Source organism: Panthera pardus, unplaced genomic scaffold, assembly GCF_024362965.1.
Source record: "Panthera pardus isolate Hobbes unplaced genomic scaffold, ASM2436296v1 HiC_scaffold_11, whole genome shotgun sequence".
NCBI lineage: Eukaryota > Metazoa > Chordata > Mammalia > Carnivora > Felidae > Panthera > Panthera pardus.
This window is the reverse complement of record NW_026526666.1, coordinates 28,533,099-28,558,104: the sequence shown is the minus strand read 5'-3', so window position 1 is coordinate 28,558,104 and position 25,006 is coordinate 28,533,099. Positions and strand designations below refer to the sequence as shown.

General features: G+C 37.2%; 1 protein-coding gene across 10 annotated transcripts in view; it reads right to left on the bottom strand.

The window, feature by feature from the left end:
- Window positions 1-9,173: 9,173 nt before the first annotated feature.
- EVI5 (ecotropic viral integration site 5) overlaps window positions 9,174-25,006 on the bottom strand; it is a 241,354-nt gene continuing 225,521 nt past the window's right edge. For 9 of the 10 annotated variants that reach the window (XM_019437920.2, XM_019437919.2, XM_019437921.2 and 6 more), the window contains one exon: window positions 9,174-13,450. In XM_019437920.2, coding sequence (XP_019293465.1) covers window positions 13,139-13,450 — 312 coding nt within the window. In that variant the 3' untranslated portion in view covers window positions 9,174-13,138. The remainder of the gene's footprint in view (window positions 13,451-25,006) is intronic. The other variant, XM_019437929.2, reaches the window with a different exon arrangement.

Below are 25,006 nucleotides of genomic sequence, written 5' to 3'. Positions count from 1 at the left end.
AAGCCCCCAGAAGGGGACAGCGTTATGTGAGAACCCAAAGATACTGGGGGACATTGGGCAGGCTCTACCATATTGCCCAAATTATCAATCACATAGAATAAAAACATTTTCAGGCTAGCAACATCACAATATTTAACTCCATGCACCTTCCTTGGGAGATAATTGGAGGATGTAGGATAATTTATCTACAATTTGGGACTGATGATGAAGATGAGAAAAATTCCATCACTCAGTAGCTATATAATCTTAGGTAAGTGGCTTAGACTTTTTGTGCATCAATTTCCTCATCTGAAAAGTGAATTACACTATTGTGAGGATTAAATGACTTAACATACAAAAAGTACTTGGCTAAATGCAATGCAGCACCCTGGTTTAGATCCTGGAATAGAGAAAAATGACATTTGTAGGAAACAGGTGGCATCTAAAAGTCTATAGTTTAGTTAAAACTAACATACCATTGGGTGGCTCAGTCAGTTGAGGGACTGGCACTTGATCTCGGCTCAGGTCATGATCTCACCATTTGTGAGTTCCAGCCCTGCATCAGGCTTTGTGTTGACAGCCCAGAGTGTGACTGAGTCTCTCTCTCTCTTTCTCCATCTGCCCCTCCTCTGCTCTCTCTCTTTCAAATAAATAGCATTAAAAAAAAACCTATCATACCATTAATAATTTCTTATTTTGACAAATGTTCTCTATTTATGTTAGACATTAGGTGAACCTGGGTGAAGTTTATAGGGGAACTCTACTGTCTTTGTAATTTTTCTATAAATTTAAAATTATTCCAAAATAAAGGTTTATATTAAAAAAGTACTTCACCCCTACCTCATACCATATACAAAATGGATCATCAATCTAATTTTAAGAGCTAAACTCTCAAAATCCTAGAACAAAATATAGGGACCTTAAATTAAGCAATAGTTTCTTAGATATGACACCAAAAGTAAAAGCAACCAGAGGAAACATAGACAAAATGGATTTCATTAATATTAAACACTTTTGTGCTTCAAAGGACACCATTTGGAAAGTGAAAAGACGCCTCACAGAATAGGAGACAATATTTGCAAATCATACATGATAAGGGACTCATATGCAGAATAAAGAATCTTACAATTCAAGGGGCATCTGGGGGGCTCAGCTGGTTAAGTGTCCAACTTTGGCCCAGGTCATGATCTCGCAGTCTGTGAGTCCCATGTTGGGCTCTTGTGCTGACAGCTCAGAGCCTGGAGCCTGCTTCAGATTCTGTGTCTCCTTCTCTCTCTACCCCTCCCCACTTGCACTCTGTCTCTCTCTCAAAAATAAACATAAAAAAAAATTAGAAAAGAATCTTACAACTCAACAACAACAACAAACCTAACCCAATTAAAAATGCATAAGGGATACAGACTTCAAGCTATACTACAAAGCTGTAACCATCAAGACAGTATGGTACTGGCACAAGAACAGACACTCAGATCAATGGAACAGAATAGAGAACCCAGAAATGGACCCACAAACGTATGGCCAACTAATCTTTGACAAAGCAGGAAACAATATCCAATGGAATAAAGAGTCTCTTCAGCAAGTGGTGATGGGAAAACAGAACAACAACATGCAGAAGAATGAACCTGGACCACTTTCTTACACCATACACAAAAATAAACTCAAAATGGATAAAAGACCTAAATGTAAGACAGGAAGCCATCAAAATCCTCAAGAATAAAGCAGGCAAAAACTTCTTTGATTCTGGCCACAGCAACTTCTTACTCAACACGTCTCTGGAGGCAAGGGAAACAAAAGCAAAAATGAACTACTTGGACCTCATCAAAATAAAAAGCTTCTGCACAGCGAAGGAAACAATCAGCAAAACTAAAAGGCAACTGACGGAATGGGAGAAGATATTTGCAAATGACATATCAGATAAAGGGTTAGTATCCAAAATCTATAAAGAACTTATCAAACACAACACCCAAAACACAAAGAATCCAGTGAAGAAATGGGCAAAAGACACGAATAGACACTTCTCCAAAGAATACGTCCAGATGGCCGACACATGAAAAAATGCTCAACATCACTCATCATCAGGGAAATACAAATCAAAACTACAATGAGATACCACCTTACACCTGTCAGAATGGCTAACATGAACAACTCAGGCAACAACAGATGTTGGCGAGGATGCGGAGAAAGAGGATCTCTTTTGCATTGTTGGTGGCAATGCAAGCTGGTGCAGCCACTCTGGAAAACAGTCTGGAGGTTCCTCAAAAAACCAAAAATAGAACTACCCTACGACCTACCAATTGCACTACTAGGCATTTATCCAAGGGATACAGGTGTGCTGTCTTGAAGGGACACATGCACCCCCATGTTTATAGCAGCACTATTAACAATAGCCAAAGTATGGAAAGAGCCCAAATGTCCATCGATGGATGAATGGATAAATTATATATATATATATATGTATATATATTATATACACATACACACAATGGAGTATTACTCGGCAATTACAAAGAATGAAATCTTGCCATTTGCAACTATGTGGATGGAACTGGAGGGTATTATGCTAAGTGAAATTAGAGAAAGACAAAAATGATATGACTTCACTCATATGAGGACTTTAAGAGACAAAACAGATGAACATAAGGGAAGGGAAACAAAAATAATAGAAAAACAGGGAGGGGGACAAAACAGAAGAGACTCATAAATATGGAGAACAAACTGAGGGTTGCTGGAGGGGTTGTGGGAGGGGGGATGGGCTAAATGGGTAAGGGGCACTAAGGAATCTAATCCTGAAATCATTGTTGCACTATATGTTAACTATGCTAACTAAACTTTGGATGTAAGTTTTAAAAAATAAAAAATAAAATTTAAAAAATGCATAAGGGATTTATTTATTTCTAATTTTTATTTATTCTTGAGAGAGAGAAAGTGCAGGCGCACATGTGAGAGCATGGGGTGGGGCAGAGAGAGAGGGAGAGAGAGAGAACCCCAAGCAGGCTCTGCACTGACAGCACGATGCAGGGCTCGAACTCACAAGCTGTGAGATCAGGACCTGAGTTGAAATCAAGAGTCGGATACTTAAATGACTGAGCCACCCATGCACCCCAATGCATAAGAGATTTAAATAGACATTTCCAAAAAAGATATACAAGGGGTCATTTAGCACATGAAAAGATGCCCAACATCATTAGTCATTAGGGAAATGAAAATCAAAACCACAATAAGATACTATTTCACACCTACCTGGATGCCTAAAATAAAAAGGACAATAAGTATTGAAGGAATAGAGAAATTAGAACTCTCATACATTGTTGGTGGAATTGTAAAATACTGCAGACACTTAAAACAATTTGGTAATTCCTCAAAATGTTACCAAAAAACAGAGTTACCATACGACCCAGAAATTGCACTTTTAAGCATACATCCAAGAGAATTGAAAAACCTATATCCACACAGAAATGTGTACAAAAATGTTCACAGTGGCATCATTCATGATAGCAAAGAACTAGTAACAGTCCAAATGTTTTTCAAGTGACGAATGGATAAACAAATGTGGTGTACCCACACACTGGACTATTATTTGGGGGAAAAAAGGGAATGAGATACTAATACATGCTGCAATATGAACGAGTCTCAAAAGCATGCTAAGTGAATCACACACAAAAGGTTATATATTGTATAATTCCGTCTATGTGAAATGTCTCAAATAGACAAATCTATAGAAACAAAGTAGACTAGTAACTGCCTACTAATAGTAGGGACTGAGGGAAGGCGAGAATAGAGAGTGACCACTAATGAGTGTGGGGTTTCTTTTTGGGGGTGATGAAAATATTCTGAAATTGATGTGAATTTTCTGAAATTCGTGAGCCACTGTCATTAGTGATGATGGTTGAATAACTCTGTGAGTATACTAAAAATCGTGTAATTGTATACTCCAGAAGGCCAATTTTTTGGGTGTGTGAATTATATCATAATAAAGTCATTATTTAAAAAATGTATTTAGGGGACGCCTGGGTGGCTCAGTCGGTTAAGCGGTCATGATCTTGCAGTCCGTGAGTTGGAGCCCCGCGTCGGGCTCTGTGCTGACAGCTCAGAACCTAGAGCCTGTTTCAGATTCTGTGTCTCCCTCTCTCTGACCCTCCCCCGTTCATGCTCTGTCTCTCTCTGTCTCAAAAATAAATAAACATTAAAAAAAATGTATTTAGAATAGTTAACATAGTAAGTACCATGTTTCCAAATATTCACTTCTCTCTGGGGGAGTCTGAATCATGTGACTTACCTTAGCTAATGAAATATGGCTGGAAGTGATATAGATCACTTCCTAGCCAAAGTTTGGGGAACCATATCACTCATGTTGTTCAACATATCACTCTTCCCTTTGCCATAACAATCAGCAATGTTCAAAATAGAAGTGGCTTTACCAGCCTGGGTCCTAGAGTAAAAACAATGTAGAGCAGAGCAGCGGGCAACTTTTGACGGACACGTAGCATGAGTGAGAAAAGATGTTGTAAGCCATTTTAGGGTATGTGATTTTAGGGCGTGTGGTAACAACAATAATGACAACAGAAAGAACAAGAACAACAACTAATATTATTACCCACCACCGGCAGAAATTAGGAAATAGAGACTGTCAGGCCAGCACTTCAAATCAGTAACTATTTTCTGAGTGGCCTGTATTGATTGGTTCTGGGGATTCAGAGAGAGATGCCATGCACAATTTCTCATTAGCTAACATCGATTGAGCACTTACTGAGTTACTATGTGCCCAGCCCTTTTGGGCTTTGGCACATGTGTTGTCTCCAGTCTCACCAAAGAGCAGTTTGGTGATGAACAAGAAGCTTCTCCAATTTTGACCCACAAATAGACAATTCTATTTTAGAGAAATTAGTGAAGCAAATGAAAGGCTGTGGGATCCGTTTAAAATAGCCACAGAGTGTCAAGGGCTGTGAGCCAGACCAAACAGCACACCTTCCCACACGCCCCACTTGGGCCTGTGATTACTCAAATCCCAGCATTGGCCCAGGCTGCTGCCCGCCGGGAACACCCCTCCAAAGAGCACAACTGGAAGGTAGTTTGCCAGGAAAGGGCAGAGCTAGACTGTATCTGGGGGGAGATGCATGACATTTTTCTTCATATTTATAAATTTATGTTTAACATCATGACTCCCCACTGTTTGGTTTTCCACCTCCTCACCTGGCAGTTTGCTTTTGCAGCACTGGCGGGAGCTCAGTCAGGCTGAGGAGGCAGGGGAGAGACATGGCTCAGAGACTCCTTTAGGCTGAGCAGCCTAAGCCTGACCAGAAGCTTATCTGGTAGTAAGGAGGCTGCAGAGATGAACATTTATTAAGGCACCAAAAGTTTTAAACTCTGTAAATGGAGCATAGTTGGTACAGTCCTGTGCTCTGGTGAAGGAACAGGGGCAGAAGCTGGACCTTGAAGCATATAAAACAGATGTGACAATGCAGGACAGTGGGGTATATACATGCGGTCCCTTCTACTCATGGGGAAGAGTCAGCCTCATGGAGGTTAGGCAGAGTATCTTGAAGGGAGCTATACAGCAAACACCAAGAGGGGCACCTAGTCCAGTCCTGGAATGGGAGGGGCAGAGACCAGAAAAGCCTCTGCCGGAAGAGGAAGAAGAGTCCTTGGCTGGGTAGGAGACACCAGGCTCAAGGCACGGTGACTTGACTGTTTGTTCTGCTCCCATCTGCTGTGAAGGGCTGTGTGCAGTGGCTGCTGTCCCACCCCCTGAAGCAGAGGCAGGGAACAGTTAGGGGCTCCCAGGTGCATCTCAACTGCCACAGCATCTCTCGGCCTTGGAGTCTCTCATGTGTACAGTATGCATTTCCTTTAAAAAAAAATTAGAGAAATATCTTTAAAGCCAACTAGTTTCTTTCCACCTGGCCCCCGATCTCTCCTGTTACTGAGGACAGCCTCAGAAAAGATCCCTCGCAGCCTCTGAAAAAGCGGCCAGCCTGGGTGACAGATCTTACATGGACACAATAGCAGCTACCTTCTGAGAGTCGACTAAGGAGGATTTAGAATGGTTCTCTGGGCCTGAGATCCCACACCCTGCTTGAAGATGTTTCATTTCTAGATATCTTTGGTGAAATCTAGAGTGCAAGGAGGGCTGTGACCACACACTCAAATCAGGAGATATTAGCACCTATGTATGAGCAGGTCATTGGATAGGAGACAGTGGGGCACACTAGGCAGTTGTGACAGGGATCATAGGCCCTGCCATGGTGCAATATGGGGCTTCTGGGTGGGCAGGGAGCAGGGAAGAGGTCAAAGGAGACCATTCCCCCATTCTGGACAATAACCTTTGAATTCCCACGATATTGTATCTGTACACTTACATCTCTCATTCCACGTGTGAAGACAGGAGGCGGTCTGGTTCCTCTTTGGCCTCATCAGTGCCTGCCTGATGTCTTGTGCGAAAGCAGTATTCAGTAATTAGAGGTCTCTGGGGCTAGGCTGGCTGCACTGGGATTCTGGATTTCCCCCTGGTATTTGTTTCCAAAGATGTTTATCCCATTTTAATAATAAACAAACTGAAGTGTAATGATTTACTCAACTACTCATGCATTCATTCATTCATTCATTCATTCAAGAAATATTTATTGTGAGCCAAGGCACTATCCTGAGTAACTGGGGATAGAGATAAAACCGTAATGTTTTTATTCTCGTGTGGGTAGACGAGAACAAATGAAAATGTAAAATGTATACAACGTCACATAGTTGTCAGAGCTATGGAGAAAAATAAACCCGGGAAGACACTTAAAAAGGAATGGTCAGGTAAGGCCTCCTATGTGGGTGATACCTGAGCAGAAACCAGGAGGCGGTGGGGAGCTAGCCTTGTGGGAATGCACCCAAACACCATTCCAGGAAGGGCAAGCCTCTGGATGGGAGTAAGGTGTTTAAGGAGCAGCAAGGAGGCCATAGAATTCTGTGATTTGTTGAGGTTTCTACAACACAAACTGGAGCCACAGTAGTTAGAAATCTACATCTAAAAAAATTTTTTTTCAGTAGTTTTATAACTACTCAGATTTTTTTTTAATTTTAATGTTTATTTATTATTGAAAGACAGAGAGACAGAGCATGAGCATGGGAGGGGAAGAAAGAGGGGAGACACAGAATCTGAAACAGGCTCCAGGCTCTGAGCTGTCAGCACAGAGCCCGATGTGGGGCTCGAACCCACAAACTGCGAGATCATGACCTGAGCTGAAGTCAGACACTCAACCAACTGAGCCACCCAGGTGCCCCTATAAGTACTCAGATTTTAGGTTTTTTTCCCCCTTCGATATATCTTTATTTGAACATATTTAATTATAAGCTGACTTTATTAACATGCCTAACTTTTACCATTTTAACAATTTTTAAGCATACCATTCAGCAGCATTACATTCTGTGTTGTGCAGCCATCACTACTATCCATTTCCATAACTTTCTCATCACCCCAAAAATGTCTGTATCTGTTAAACACTAACTCCCCTTTCCCCTACACCCTTATCCCTTGTAACATCTACTTTATTTCTGTCTCTTTGGATTTGTTATTCTAGGTACTTCCTATCAGTGGAAACATATTATGTATTGAGCTTATTTTATTTAGCATGTTCTCAAGGTTCATCCATATAGTACATCCATGTAATACTCCATTATAGTATGCATTAGAATTTCATTTTATAGTTAAGTAATATTCCATTGTATGTATGCTGCATTTTATTTACTTTCATCTGTTTATAATGGTTATGAGTGTAGAGCCTACTTAAGATTTTTTCTCTCTCCCTCTGCCCCTCTTCCTAGCTCAAACACTCTCAAAATAATAATAATAATAAAAATAATAATGGTCATGTTGTTTCTACCTTTTGGCTATTGTGAATAATACTGTTATGAACACACTGGTGTACAAATATCTGTTTGAATCTCTATTTATTTATTTACATTTATTTATTTTTGAGAAACAGTGAGACAAAGCATGAGCGGGAGAGGGGCAGAGAGAGAAGGAGACACAGAATCTGAGGCAGGCTCCAGGCTCTGAGCAAGCGGTCAGCACAGAGCCTGATGCGGGGCTGGAACCCACGAACTGTGAGATCATGACCTGAGCCTAAGTCAGACGCTCAACCGACTGAGCCACCCAGGCGCCCCATGAATCTCTTTAGTATATACCTAGAAGTGGAATTGCTGAATCATATGGTAATTCTGTTCAACTTTTCTGAGGAACTGCCAGAACTTTTCACAATGGCTGCACCACTTTACATTCCCAACAATGTATGAGTTCCAATTTTTCCATATCCTTGCCAACACTTTCTTTTTTAATTGCCATCCTAATAAGTGTGAACTGGCACCTTATGGCTCAGGTGTTACTTTTCATACTGACTACTACAAAGAGTCAAAATTTGCAATCTATCTTCAATAAATGTATATATTTTTAGTTTGGGTTCTACTGGTTGTTTTTTGACCCACTTCTAAATTTATACCACAAATCGTCAACCAGCAGTGATTTCCATTCTCCCTCCTCCTTACAGGGCACATCGGCAACAACTGGAGACCTTTTGGGTTGTCACAACTGAAGGAGGGGTGGTTACTAGAAATCTAGTGGGTAGAAGCCAAGGATGCTACTAGACATCCCTATGATGTACAGGACAGCTTCCTGCCACAATTTGGCCTCAAAAGTCAATAGTGTCAAGGTGGACAGACTCTGGATTATGACTATCTTGTCATATATCATATACCTTTATAAAGTGTCTTAAACCCTTTAGGAATAAAGCAGAATATATAGTGAACTACTGCTTCTGAACTAAATGATATTAACATTGTGATAAAGATGCAGAAAGCATAACTTTCTTTTCACAATAGCACATTCAAATTAGATATCTGAATATATTTAACTTAGTTGCTAATCAATCACCTAAAATGCAATGTGAGATGAAAATATCACTATTAATATTTTCAAACAGCATGTTTCTTGAAGAAAGTAACAAATCTAGGTATGTTACCTTTCACTAAATTGAAAAATGTCATGTACCAGGCTCTGTGTTTGGCACTAATTATACATGGGTGGACCAGGCAGATATGGTCCCTCTACCCACGGAACACAAACCTCATTAGTGAATATGTGATATTAAGCCACGCATTTTTTAACAGTGTTTTCATGCCTCTCCCCTTTTAGGTTGAATCGTTTAAGGAAACAGAAATTCTTATAAAATGAAAAACTTTAATAATTGTTTAAAGCAAAGGCACAAGTAAACATTTCAGGTTATCATACAATGTTATAATAAGAAATTCCAACAGTAAAATGAAAAAAATTACAATTGTGCATCTCTATAGTATATCTAATGCATTATTCTATCATCTTTTCTTTGGAGTGAAAAGAAAGGATAGGTACGGTACATCAATGAAAATGTGATGTAAAAAGTTGGATATAAATAGCATCCACTCCACTTTTAACCAGGAATTTTAATTTCAGGAAAATGAATTCAATTAAAATTAATTAGTTTAAAAAACTGTTTTGTTAATGATAGAGCAGCAATAACTTTCAGGCTAAAGTACACTTTTAATAAAGTAAACCTACGATTTCATAAACCATTAGCTGTTGACGTCTGGTACTACGCAATAATCAAGCTGGCCACGAAAGGGCTTTACCAAAATACGATTCATATACTTATTTTACTTTAAATCTGAAAATTTTAATGTATTATGTAAAAGATAAAGGAGAATATGGAACCAATTCATTTATGATGCTAGAAATAAAATACTTTAAAAGGCCTAGACTTTGTTTTCAAAGGCACTATCTGGAGAGTAACAAGCTGCAAGCTCTGAGCTAAGACAAAGTTGGTTTTTTTTCTTCCAAACTAGCCTGCCAGTTAATTGAGACTTGATGTCTCAATTAATCATCAAACATTGAGTATGTAATATCCATTAGGGAAGAAATTGTGCAATGTTTTATCTTTGACTGCTTTTTTCAGGAAGAAAAATTTACCAATGATTTTTAAAAGGCTGTTGAAATATTTGCTTGATCTAAAAGTTCTGTTTCATCACCTCAATGCAATTTCCACTTTATTCAGATCACCTGTAGCCTCTACCTTTAGCGTTTCAACCTAGATAGCAATGACATGAAGGTAGCTATCCTGAGAGAGTACTTTTTTGTGTGAGTTTGTTATTTTATTCACTTTTTCCTCCCTGAATATTCTTCAACTCTAGGTGTTTAACTGAGTAACATTTAAATGACACAAAGTACCAGAGACTAAATAAAATCTATCAAGAGAACACTTTCCAATACCTCAGAAGTCTTAATTTGAATGTCAAATTAGGGCATAGTAACCTATTGCATCCAAAAAACCAGGAAGATTTTAAACCTTTCTAAGGAGTATTTGAATCAAAGCTCTTGCATGAGACGATTGTTGTTTCTATTTTTTCACTGTCCAAATTATAAGAATATCATTGGATTAAGGTTTATTTACCATGATTCTTTTAAAACCTAATTCCTAACCAGAAAACAGTACTTAGAAAATGCTCTGAGAATATCTTTCAAATTTACCACAATTCTAGAAAGAGGTCCTTAACGTCAAATTAAAACATTGACTCATTGAGGCATACCCTAAAGGTCAATACGCATGCTTGAAAGAACAGTGCTGGGATTCTGGAATTCTTCCCTGTCTTTCTCCATTTCCAAAGGTACAGACATTCTTCCAAAATTTTCGGTGGCATCAAAGACTTCATGATATAAAATAGCTGGAACATTTTCCATTTTGAATAGTTATGAGTTTAAGAATCACTAGGACATTTTAGGCTTCCAAACCATTAGTTCAACAGCAAAAGCAAATAGTTCAATCTTCTACTAAGACAAACTTAAGAATTAACCTACATTTTACAGTATCTAAACCAAGGGCCCACAGACTTTTTCTCTAAAGTGCCAGATAGTAGTTATTTTAGGCTGTTTGTACCATACAGTCTCTGTTGAAACTACCCAAGTCTGCCATGGTAGCACAAAAGCAGCCATAGACTATATGTAAATGGATAAGCATGGAGGTAAGGTCCAAAAAATTTTATGTATTGACACAATTTCATATGATTTTCATGTGACACAACGTTATTGTGTTTTTGATTTTTCTCCCCAAGTATTTAAAAATTAAAAACCACTCTTATTTTTGTGGGTCATGTAAAAACAGGAAGCTGGCTCAAATAGGCTCATGGGGTGTAGCTGCTGACCCTTGGTCTAGATCATTTAGATTTCTTAATGTGGGGGTCAAAGCAATCATGTAGCCATGACTCATCTCATTTTACCTGGGCATCAAGAGCCTCTAGGCTAACAGTACTGAACCCCAAAAGAGAATCCCAAAAGCACCGGTCAGATGATTCTAGTAACAGTATCTACACTCATAAGCTGTGTAGAGTTTATGAGTGTTGATACTAATATCTATACATAGATACAGATCTATATATATTCAGGAAACATTTCAATCACATTGTCAGAAAAGTAGAGAATTGAGAAATCCATTAGCTGAGGCTTTTCAGCTTGGTGTCAGACATATCGATTAACATTTTGGCTCTGCTACTTACTAATTTGTGACCACAGGTAAATTAATCACTAGAATTTAACCTGGTGATACGGACAAAACAGGCATATTTTCAAGCTTGTTTCTCAAGCCTACAAAGGGCTTGCTGGAAAAGCCTACTCCGTGATATACCATAAGGCTTAACTCCTAGTTTTAGGTACAAAACTATTTTGTCTTTTCTACTCCATTCTGTCATATAAATTTTTTTCCTGCATGCAACATATTGTGCAAAGTTGCATCTCCATATATACAGAATTCTACTTTCCTCTTATCCTTGAAGGCCATTTTTTTCATAGGCTGAAGAAAATGAGAGTGGAAAGCATCCAGTCAACACATTCTTGTTATCTTTACACAATCTAAGTGTAATTTGGTATTCCACCAATCTATCAATGACAGGCATTCAGATTTCTAGGAAAAAAGTCTAGACGATAAAAATGAAGAACTGGTAGGAAAGAATTCTTATGGCTTCATCTATGGATTAGTAACAAGAGAATCTGAAGATAATGCTTGTAGATTATTTGCAGATATAATTTTTGTGTATCTTGGACATCAGTCCATTGCTTAAATTATATTAAGTAGATATTAGCACTAAGTAATATGTGCTATAACCTCTTTAATCATGAAAAATTTATTAGTTATATACACATGAAGTAAAATATGTCACCAATAGTGTTTTTGAAGCAAGCATTAGTTAACTTATGAATCTGCTAGTGTTGAATACTAAGCAAAATACTAAAGCTATTAAAATATTAGTGTTTGGTTTCATTTTCAATTTTCTTTTAACCTATTATTTACAGAAGTCCTGTTAGAATGCTGAAGGCAGTCATTTTGCAACACATATATTCTCCATATAAAATGATGTTCAGTGCTGGGTGATACAGATTTATAAATATGGACAACACAATTTATTTGTAGTTAACCTACTACTCTGACCAGTAGGCAACGCATGGAAGCATCATATGCACATAAAAGTTAGAAATTAAAACAAAACTTAAAACTCTCAAGACAGATGACCATAATTTTGTGTTTGTAAAATTATATGGAAAAAAAGCCTTTGTGGTTGGGAGCTTTCAGTGGCCCACTACTAAAACAGTAACTTTAACTGGAAAAAAAAATTCCCCCAACACAAAAACACAAGATAAATTATATGTATATCTTGGTCAAATGTTTATAGACAGCTGCTATGAAAACAAATTGATAAACATAATTTGTTGAATGAGCGTGAAATATTGCACAAAAGCAGTTTTGTCTGAAGAAAATCCAATTTTCCATTGTTCTGAACTTGAAAATGCTTCCCACATATAGACATAATTGAATTTTCTAAATAAGAAACATTAATATTCAGTAATACTGTTAGAATCTTATTTTTCCCATTAACCATATTCCAGTCTACTTTATGGCAATGGTAAGTCAGTGGTGAAGATTTGGCAAAGATAAAAAGGCAGACTGTAAAATATATATATATACATATGTATGTATGTATGTATGTATGTATGTATGTATGTATATACGTATGTACATATGAAACAGATATGTTCCAAAAACCCTTAATCATATGATAACCGGTCCCTTAAAAAACCCCACAGTCTAGTTCACAGTGATGGTCAGACAGTGGTTGAGTACGATTCTTTTCTTGGGGACTGCTCCTTTCGAGCCACTTGGTTGCTGTCTCTGGTCTCCAGCACACTGTCTTCTGTTTCGCTTTCACTACCATCTGCCACAGCGGGGTCCAAAGACGTTGGGCCAGATTTTCTGTGCAAAGGAAAACCAACACCACTCTCCTGTAAAGAATTATCTATAAAATCTTCATCAGAGGAATGGAATGATTCATCATCTCCTATTAAATGGTTGACAATGTGGATTCCATCAAAAGGAGGCTGGCCTGAGAAGACCCTCTGTCCTTTTAGGCACCTGAGCTGTCAAAACAAAATCCAAGTTAATATTCTCAACTGGAGGAAACACAAACACCAAGAAAGCAAATGTTTCATGTTTAAAAGAGAAGATGCCTTGATTTCTTTTCCATTTATATATAAAATAGTTACTACTAATTTTTGAGTGCCTCCTATATGTTATGTAATGGGCATATAACTTATTTTAATTGAATGATCACAACAGTCCTATGTGGTAGATTTCATCATCCCCATTTAGAGATTAGGAAATGTAAACTCAGGTAGAATAACTTGCTGAGGACATATTTCAACAACTAACACAACATGGACAATCTTGTTACTGTCCCTGGATTATTTTGAGGTAAATCCCAGACATTCTGTCAGTTTACCTGTAAATATTTCAGCATGCATCTCTAGAAGATATGGACTTAAAGACCATACTCTGAACTATCATACACGCTGACTTTTGAGAGCGTGACTCCATAATTCTGTTACAAAAGATGAAAATTTGCTATGAGTCTCCATCCTATTATAATATCCCAAAGACAACCAAAGACTCACTCAGGGCAGGAATGCTTCGTCCCACTAGTGACATTTCTCTCTGCATGGAAGGAATGCCAGTAATATATCATTTTGCCTTCTCTCCCCTACTCCTCCTTAGGGAGAAGGAGCAACTTCTCTCATGAGGCAAGAGGGGAGAAGAATGACATGTATTGCTCACCTATTTCTCTTCTCTTTCCACGTTGCAGAGCCAACTTTTGGCTATCCCAGGAGTTTCACACAGCCAGACCTTCACATGGGAAGGGCTGTGGATGTTATACGCTACCTGTTACTGGGTGGGAAAGTCTAATTCTAGAGCTCAGCAATGAAAAACCCATTGTTGTCATACTTCTAAACCACATTTTCCAAAACCAGCTTTATCAGGATTAGAAGTGATTTCTTTGTATTATCTCCCACTTCTTTGCCTAAGTTCTCACAAATTCCCAAATCCACAACCATGGATCCTACCATTTCTACTACCATATAATTGAGACATCAGCCCTGTTCTCAAAAGCTGAGGTTTTAAATATGAAATTTAATGCTGATATTGTCAGTTGTTTTATTTCTCCCACACACCATGCATTTTCTCCTACAATAGAGCAGAAGAGTTAAAAACAAAAACATTAAGAGAAAAAAACTATCAAAATCTACCTTGACTTGCAAGAATTTTTGCTGAAATACATCCCATGCCTTCTACCCTTACCATTACTATCAACCTTCAACTTTGTTTCTCAGGGACAATTTCCTGGTCACTCGCTATCTTTCAAATCTTAAGATAAAGCCTATGTGAAATATTCAGGAAATGTTACATATACTTTCAAAACTAACGGTTCTGAGAGTAAAGAGATTACAGCCTTGCCATAACACCTCCCAGCTTCCCCGACAGACTTCCAGGAAGAAGTGAAGAAACCTCAGCACTTCCCTGCTGGTGTGGGAACAATGGGAAACAAGAGGGATGCTGAGACTCAGTACAGCAATGTCTGCCTCAGGCAAACCTTCAACCACAAAGGAAGTCCTATGCCCTAAATCAAGAGAACGAAATTACAGTGAGGTACAGTGTAATTTAAGTAATACCTTTTCCCCTGGCAGAGCAGAAAGTTTTTAGGGAAACTAAAAGTTTTAAGTTTTTAGGGAAAGGGCACAGAGCACCACAAAGACCTCCCCTTAATTGTGATACCCACTGCATTACTACAACCGCCACGTTCTGATGCAATATCCTATCACCATATTGCAACACATGATTTATAGCTCCAAGTGTTAAATTAAGTCAGTTAATCTCTTCCTTTCTTTTTTCCCAGACCCTTTTGAAGAAATAATATGGAACATGTGTCTTCCTTTTCCCTGGCTGTTACAAAAGGAGTGTGGCAGAGGAACCGCAACTTCCCAATTGTTTGGAAAGCTGTAGCTCTAACAAAATTTATTGCATTTAAAAAACTACAGCCTCATATCAGATGTAATAAGTGACCTCACTTATAAGTTAGTTATATAAAACTAACTCCAGGTTGAAGGGTTATTTCCTCAATGTCAAGGGGATGCAATTAAAGCTTCTTTACTTGAGAACTGCTAATAAAGAATAGCAACAGCATAAAGGAATTTTGGAGAGAAGAAAAAGGTGAAGGTAAGGGACTGTGGTAAAACTGAAGCTATCCCTTAGTTATATCCTGGACCTAGGAGTGTGCACACCGGTTCTGAGAGGGACAAGGCCTGTATAGGCCCTGAAAGTGGACATTTAGGCAAGGAATTCCAGGGTACTGAGAACCCATAATGCACTCTATAAGGGCCTGAACTTCAGGTCAGGATGTCTGGGGGAATCCTCATCCCATGAAGAGAGGTTTGGCTGGAGGAAGGCCAGAGCTGGGCCTTCTAAAGTGTAAAATCTTGGGTGTCTGGATCTAAGAGCTGTACTGCTGATCCTTATCACAAGACTTTCAGAGCTAATTATATTTAAACAACAAAAACCAGACTATTAATCTTTTCAACCCCACTCCCCCCAAAAAAACTTCCATGGATATTATTATTATTGGTATAAAATCAGATTAGCAAAGCTCAATATACAGACCACTGATCATCTGCATCAGGATAACCAAGGGTGATTATTAAAAATGCAGAATCTCTCCCCAGATCTAAGGAATCAAAATTCTGAGAATGAAACATTTTTTACAAACATCTCAGAAGATCTTGATACCTCAGTTTGAGAATCACTGTGGTAGATCTTCTGCTCAAACCAAATGGGCCTGAGTGAGAAAGGAGATGATTTACCTGAAATGGAACTCTTAATTATTCACAATAAAAGACCTTCTAAACCATGAACAACTGCCTATGTGGGTGTGGTATATAGAAATGGACACTATCTTTCAGTAGTACAACCAAGCTGTTCTGAGCCAACTCCACTATGTGATGGTTGAAACAAGAAGCTGTCTGTTTATATGATGACAAAGTGAGCACAAAGAGCAGTTCACTTAAATGCCTTCTCCTGAAACTTTCTCCTGCTATAGGGTAAGGTTTGGCAGCGTATATGTTCAAAAGACCAGAATAATTCTGATGCACATCCCAGAGTAAGGACCACTACCTGATAGGCAGTGTTTTGCTTGGTTGGCTTTGCTTGCTCTTTTGGGTCAGTCATGGGATGAGGAATCTGACAAAAGCTATGGACTCACTCTCTGTCTTGAAAAGTACACATATGTACTTTAGCATACCCTTCTGTGGCCCCTTGTCTTTTCTAATTTTTGGTTAAAGACTGTTGGAACATCATTATAAAACAACAACAAAATGTAACTTTATGAAATGCCAGTAACACACTCATATTGTGAAAAAGATTTAAAAAGTATTATTTTTCAAGGTGAAATTAGAAATAGGTTTTAAAGTCACTGAATGTGAATGGAAGTACTTTTGAGATTCACCAAGGAAATAGAAGCACCAGGAATCTTTGGAATTTTAAGCAAAGGGACTCTTCTCTGGTGATCTTAGGATTTCCCCCAGAGAAGGCTCTCAGCCAGATCACAGTCAATGAACCCTACCCAGGCATTCAGGACTTCCTGCCAACTTAAGTTCTCCAGGCCCAGAATTTGAGCAGGGAGTCAAATGTTAGCAGACATTTGGGGGGTGGGTGGGAGGGGAAGCATCTAAGAGATGCTGGGGGTAGGGGGAGAGGCAACTAGGAGGAAATAGACTATCTGGGGAAAAGAAAACTCTTTAAAAATTATTTATTTCCTCTGAAGAAACTTCTTCCATGTAAAACAACAACAACAACAAAAACAAAAAACAAAAAACAACCTCAGGATAGGCTAAAAAAAAGAGGTTTCAGACATGTATTTCTCTGACCTGAAAGACATGAGCTTTGAGATTAAAAAAGCCTGTCAAGTATCCATCACAGTGGATAAAAGTACACTTATACCATGGTACCTCACAATGAGATTTCAGGACACTGGGAACAAAGAAAAGATAAAGCATCCAGCCAAAACCAAAAACATTTTTTAATATAAAAGATTAAGAATCACAATGATATTAATTTCTCAACTGTAAAGACAGTAGAGCAGGTTCTTTATAATGCTAAGTAAAAATTTCCAATGTGTATTTTACAAAATTGTAATTATCTTAAAAGATGTCTTAAATACTGGGAATAAGTTAGTGGACTCCTGTGTTGTTTTGTCATCACCTAGCTATTTGGAAGCAAATGAAAAAGGATTTTTATTTTTATATATTTTTTTCTTAATAAATATGATCACATTTATTTTCAATAGTTTTTATTCTGCTACCAGGAATATTTGAGCATGCCTACTATATATAGCCTTGGCCAGCATGACCATTACACATTTTCCTCCATTATAAGAGGCACTATTATTGTCATTGTGTTTCTTTGACTACTGCTGGGATGGTTGAGATTCTCTTTTGTTTTCTTTTTATTCCAGTATAGTTAACATACACTGTTATGTTAGTTTAAGGTGTTAATATAGCGATTCAGCAATTCCATACATCACTCAGGGCTCATCACGATAAACCCTTAATCTCCACTCCTCAATCCCCATCACCTCTTTTACCCATCCCCTAACCCACCTCTCCTCTGCTAACTATCAGTTTGGTCTGTATAGTTAAGAGTCTCTTTCTTGGTTTCTCTCTCTCTAGAAAAAGGATTTTTAAATAACTTTGGCCTACTGAACTAGAAGATGTTTTAGAAAAATATAATACATAATCTAATTCTGTCCTTCAGGTTACTTTATTCTTACACGAGTACATAAAATAACAAGTTTACTGTGTAATAAAATGTTTCCTTCTAATGAATGCCTTCTAATTTCTGTAACATTTAAAAATAACTTGGGATTTTAGGCATTAAGTAGATTTGCCATTTGCCAAATATCAGCTAAAAGAACCAAAACCTACCACAGAGATGATGTGACAGACTATTCAACTTGGTGAGTCACTCTGGAGTCCTTACTTCTGTCAGAAAGTTGGTGATGTTAAGAGCATCCTTTGACTTCCTAATTCTTTAGCCAACAATTTATAAATTGTGTTATGTATAAGAACCACTTGGGAATATTATATTAAAAATGTGTAGATACTTGGGCCCTCTTCTCAGACACCTGGATTCAGCAGGTGGGGCTCTGGAATCTGTATTTTAAACAAGTACCTCAGATAATTCTGAATAGGATGATCCATAGATCACATTTTGAGAGACACTGGTCTAAATGGATCGTACTTAGGGATGTACTATATTAGAATCATGTTAAGAAAATCTGGTATGGATAAATAAATTTGAACTTAGGATGTTCTTATTAATTTATCACTGCCATCATCACAATGACCACTGTTGAATTTTAAAAATATCATGGCCTGATCTGGACACACAAACAAGTAGGGGGAAAAAAAACAAATAAAAATACAAAGAACTATGAGGATAGTAAATATTTTAAGATATGACACTTCACCATCTAGTTTCAAATCTGGTTCCCATGGGGTGTTTCAGGGGATTCACCACTAAGGAACACCACCCAGTTTTAGACATCCCAACATCTCTGTCTATATTAAAGTGAGAGACCATGTGTGTTTATAAAACAGAGTCAGAACCTTCTCTTCTTTTCCTCCTATCAAATGTCAACCTTTAAGTTAAAATTTTATTCTGAGGATCAGCTTCATATCCAGGTGACAGACAATACCCTTTAAAGGATAATATGTCCAACCTTAGGAGTATAGTTCTAGCTTTACAGGCCTTGATAGAAAAAAATATTTCTTAATACAACTCAACAGTCATATGAGAGAAACACACATAGGTGACTGTATCTGTAGGAGGGCGTGAGGAAGCATTTTGTTACAATAAGATATAATTTGCAATCAGTGAGGACAATGCTACAATGATAAGATACCTCTAATACACTTTGATGTTTTTTATCTAGATTAGTAATTTTAGGCTGATTTCTGCAACACAAAATTAACATTTTAAAATAAAGCTTAAATTTAAAGAATGTCTTTCTTTTTTAACAGAATCTATTTTTTTAAGTTTATTTTTATTTATTTTGAGACAGAGATAGAGAGCAAGTGAGGGAGGGGCAGAGAAAGAGGGAGACTGAATCCCAAGCAGGCTCTGCACTGTTAGCACAGAGCCTGATGTAGGGCTCAAACTCCCAAACTGTGAGATCATGACTTGAGCCGAAGTCCAGAGTCAGATGCTTAACTGACTGAGCCACCCAGGCACACCTAAATTTAAAAAAATTCTGTTTGGAATTTCATGTATTAAAAATGATTAGGTACTACTGTCAATGTTTTCAAAAACATCCCCATGATTATCTTATCAGACCTTGGTACTACTACTGTTAGTCTACTGCTTCTTTTGGGTCTAGGCTCTATCATCAGAACAGCAGAAAAGTTTTACTGTAATTGTGCTCCAGTTTTAGACAGGTCTCAAAGTCTGTATCCAGGGAAACTCAGGAGCTTTAACACACATGCAATGAAATATACCTTTAAGAGTGGAATCCTTTCCAGGTCTTTAAGTAGGGTCCTGATTTCTCTCTGAATCCCTGAGTCTGTATCAATTATTTTTTCTGGTTAGAAAGTATCACATGGTATCACACATCAGAAAAGCCCCATTAGAGAGGTGAAGTATGTGCTCAAAGTATGGAGGCAACAGACAGCATAGTAGGTCTGAGGAACTGTCAAAGCAGTTTAATATTAGGCTCTTAGGGATGTGTGAAGATGGGGGATGTGACATACAGGAATCTTAAAGGCATATTGTTAAGTCAAAGAAGTCAATCTGAAAAGGCTACATTAGGGGCGCCTGGGTGGCTCAGTCGGTTAAGCGTCCGACTTCAGCTCAGGTCACGATCTCGCGGTCCGTGAGTTCGAGCCCCGCGTCAGGCTCTGGGCTGATGGCTCAGAGCCTGGAGCCTGCTTCCGATTCTGTGTCTCCCTCTCTCTCTGCCCCTCTCCCGTTCATGCTCTGTCTCTCTCTGTCTCAAAAATAAATAAACGTTAAAAAAAATTAAAAAAAAAAAGGCTACATTAGCGTATGATTCCACCTATATGACATTTTGAAAAAGGCAAAATTATCGAGACAGTACATAGATCAGTGGCTGCCAGAAGTTCAGAGGGAGGGAAGGAATGAATAGGTAGAGAACAAAGGGTTGTTAGGCAGTGCAACTATTTTGTATGACAATGTAATGGCAGACATGTATCATTAAACATTTGTAAAAACCCACAGAATGTACAGTCCAAACAGTGAACCCTAATGTAAATATGGACTTCAGGAATGTATCAATATTGGCTTATCAGTTATAACTTATATATGACACTAGCACAAGATGTTAATATCAGAGGAAACTAAGGGAACCCATTGAAGGAGAATATTCCTGCATTTTCTGGTCAATTTTTCTGTAAACCTAAGACTGTCTTCCATAATAAAGTCTACCAATTAAAAAAACTAGATGTTCTGTGATTTTTTTTTTTTTTTTTTTTTTGTGGCCACTATACTATAATATCTGAACTGCTTGAGAAAACTCTGAGACTATGTCTGTTCCAAGAAAATGTTTAGGCTCATGTTTTGTGTGTGTGTGTGTGTGTGTGTGTGTGTGTGTGTGTGTGTGTGTGTGTTTGCTTTGTTTGTTTTTAAAGATTGTGTATTTAGGTAATCTCTATACCCAGTGTGGGACTTGAACTCACAACCCTGAGATCAAGATTTGCATGCCTTACCAACTGAGTCAGCCAGGCTCCCCTAGACTTTTTTTTTTTTTTTTTTTTTTTAAAGATAAAACACAGTAAAGCATATGGATTTTAAGTGTACAGGTTGATAAATTTTTACTTATGTATATGCCCATATAACTACCACCCAGATCAAGATATAAAACATTTCCAGTACCCCAGGAGGCCCCCTTGTGTCCTCTCCTCACCTGGGGATTACCTTCAAAGGTAACCACTATTCTGACATCTATCACCAAAGAATAGTTTTGCCTGTTCTCGGACCTAATATAAAGAATCATATGGTATATGCTCATTTGTGTCTGGCTCCTGTTACTCAACATTATGTCTGTGAGATTCACCCATGATGGCATGGATAGCAAAGTTCATTCTTTTTCATAATATTCCATTATGTAAATATGTCACAATTTATTTATTCATCTTATGTTAATGGCCACTTGTGCTGTTTCCAGCCTATTACATATAATGCTGCTATGAATATTCTTATGTTTTTTTGATGAATATAAGCACTCATTTCTCTTGAGTATATACCCAGGAGTATAACTGCTGGGTCATAGAGAATATGTGCATTAAGCTTTAGTAGATATTTCCAAACTATTTTTTAAAGTGTTGTAACATAAGCTCTTTAATTTCTGCAAGAGAACTTTGCCTTACTTTCTGCCAGGTTGGTTGTCAAAGCAAATTAATGGCCCCTTAACTGATCATACTGAGTAACTTCATTATAGATTCTTAGTAGTGGTGGTACAAGTTAGTAAAAGCACTTCTGAAAATGGTTTGACAGTATTTACTAAAGTTGAACATCTACATATCCTATACCTAGAATAGCTAAAATTACAGTTTGCTTGGCACAGTCCTAGATTATACCTGCTGCCACAATGTAATGATTAATGGTATCCTATCTTCATTCTCAAAAGTGTCCTGGTTTTAACAATAAATTGTAACAGTCACCCAGGAATCCCATTCCTAAGCGTATGAACAACAGAAACAAGTATAATACAGACTTGTAATAGGGTTCATGGCAATTTTATTCATAATAATGCCCAATGGAAATAACCCAAATGTTTATAAACTAGTATGATTAAATAAATTATGGTATATTCATACAATGAGACACTATACAGCAACAAAAATGAACGAACAGATTACTGCTGCAGGGAACAATATGGATAAAGCTCACACTGTTTAGCAAAAGAAGCCAAACACAAACAAATGCATTGTGTGTGATTTCATTAGTATAAGGTTAAAAACTAGTCAGTAAGTGGGAAGAATGACAAGAAGACTTCTGAAATGCTGGCATGCTCTAGTTCTTGATCTAGGTGGTAGTTAAATGGGCACATTCATTTTTGTGATAATTTATCAAGCTAGACACTCATGATTTGTATATTTTTCTGTATATATCTTATATTTAAAGAAAAATATCTATTAAATAAAAGCCTAAGAAATAATATCTATGGAAGACTGCTAGAAAGGCATATAATTGTCACTAGTATTTCTGAATTCTATTTTGGGATCTCACCAATCACTAATTATGTATTTGAACTCCACTGCTTTAGTCCATTATACAATTGCTCTTACTTAGATGTTAGGCCATTAGCCTAACACCTTCCTATTCAGTTCATTTTTCTACCCCAATGGCAGACCAGTAAAAGAAATTTATTTCAAAGTTAAGAAAGAGGAAGAGAAGAATTGGTTTGGTTTTGTCTTACTAAAACCATGAATCTTCAGTACGTTATGTTCCCTGCTTTGTACTAGCTACCAAATATGTGGCTCACATTGATACCATATGCATTTCTGTGTACTAACAGGAATGCTGATTTTACTAGATTTTGCCTTAGAACTATTTTTTTTTAACTATCAGAGTGAAGCATCCGATACTGCCATTTTTGTAAATGAAAGTCAAGTATCAGCAATTTAATTTGGTTTGATTAACCTAATATCCAGTTATTTCTGTATTATGTATATTCATGCAAACTGCCTCAAAATCTTTGGGGGAACAAAGTATTTTCCATGGTAAATACTAAATTTCTTAGTTTCAATTATTTGTTTGGTTGTATTCTATATTTTATTTTTTTTTAATAGTTCAGTTGTATTCTAAGCATAAGGTCATCATGTGGTGAGCACAGCATAATGCAAACAGAAGATGAATCACCATGCTGTACACCTGAAACTAATGTAACATTGTGTGTCAACTATACCCAAATTAAAAGCAAAGCAAAACAAAACAATATTTGTGGTAGATAATACAGGTGAATGGCTTCATGACTTTGGGGCAAGAAAAGATTTCCTAGATAGGCCACAGGCTGCACTAAGCATACAGACAGAAAAAATAAGTCAAGCCTTATTAAAATGAAGAACTTCTCTTCATCAAGGACACCTTCAAGAGAGTAAGATGTCAAGAATAGAATGGGATTAATACTAGCCATATTTATCACTAAAAAGCTTTATGTAGGATACGTAACTAATTCCCATGTTAATAATAATCATAAAAAGACAATCTGAAAAAACAGGCAAAAGTTCTGACTAGCCAATTCACACAAAAGATAGCCAAATGGCCAACAAATACATGAAAAGGTGCACAACATCACTATTCATCAGGAAATGCAAACTGAAACCACCCAGGTGCCCATGTAGCTGACCATTTTGATAAGCAGTTATACTCACCATAACAAAACCTCCAAATAACCCAATGACAAAAAACAAAAAAATAAAAACTGTTTCCTTTACATTTAAAAGTATTTCTTTTTTGTTTTGCGGTATTATTTTGATATTAATAGTTTAAAATATTACCATTTTTATAACATATTTGATGCAACAGGTATATATATTTGAGTGTATTATTTACATATTAAGTTTTTTCCAAGTTACAATTAAGTGTTTAAAATTAGCAGTGTCCGGAAAAATATGAAACAAAAGGTTGCTGTACATATATTCTACCTCTTCTGTTAGCCTTTGATGATGGAAACGGTTTCCTAATCATTTTTGTATTCGAGAACTCAGCATTCTGACTTGACAAGAGTGGGCACATAAGAAATATAAATGAACTACACTAAAAAGATGGCTGGATTCTTGAGAAAGTTCTTACATATTAATTATTCATCCCATCCTTTGTGAATAAGAATATTAATAAGCAGACCGAGGGGTGTGTCAATATACAAAGACCCCAATAATGTACTGTTTCTTACCTGATATGGACTGCTTCATCATGTTATGCATGAAGAGACAGAGTAAAAAAATAAAAACATGTAGAATTCATTTAAATAATACTTAAGACATTATGACATACTCATTACAACTTAAAAAGCTAACAAAACCTTAACCTCTCACTAGCTTCAAAGAGATAGAATTTTAAGATTTCTCTGCATGTATTCAACAATGCTGACCCAAAGAAAGTATATAGCAATTAGAAAAAGAAAGTGGTAAGATATTATACAACTTATGAAGAATACAGCATAAGATGCTGTATAGCTAATAAGAAAACAGGAAACTGTCATGTTCATAGTCTGATGAATGTAGGTTTTGACAGGAAACAGCAGAGTTTCTAACTGCATGATCGTAAAAATTCAAACACTAAAAAAGAATATTAAGAACTACTATAGCTATTTCACATAAAGACTCTCAGTAAAATTTGAAAGCCAAGAGAAGAACCTGCAGGAATGAATACCCTGAAGGCCCAAAGGACTTCAATAATCATTAAGGAAACACAAGTATTAAAAGAATTTCTCATTAGTCTACTTCATTAGCTAAACTTTCACAGGTTAAGATAGAAGTTTCTTTTGTAAAACAGAGAAGTGTCATTGCTTTAGAGATCTGTAGCCTTTAAATATAACTTCCTAATAAATAATAGAGAAATCTGTGGTGAGA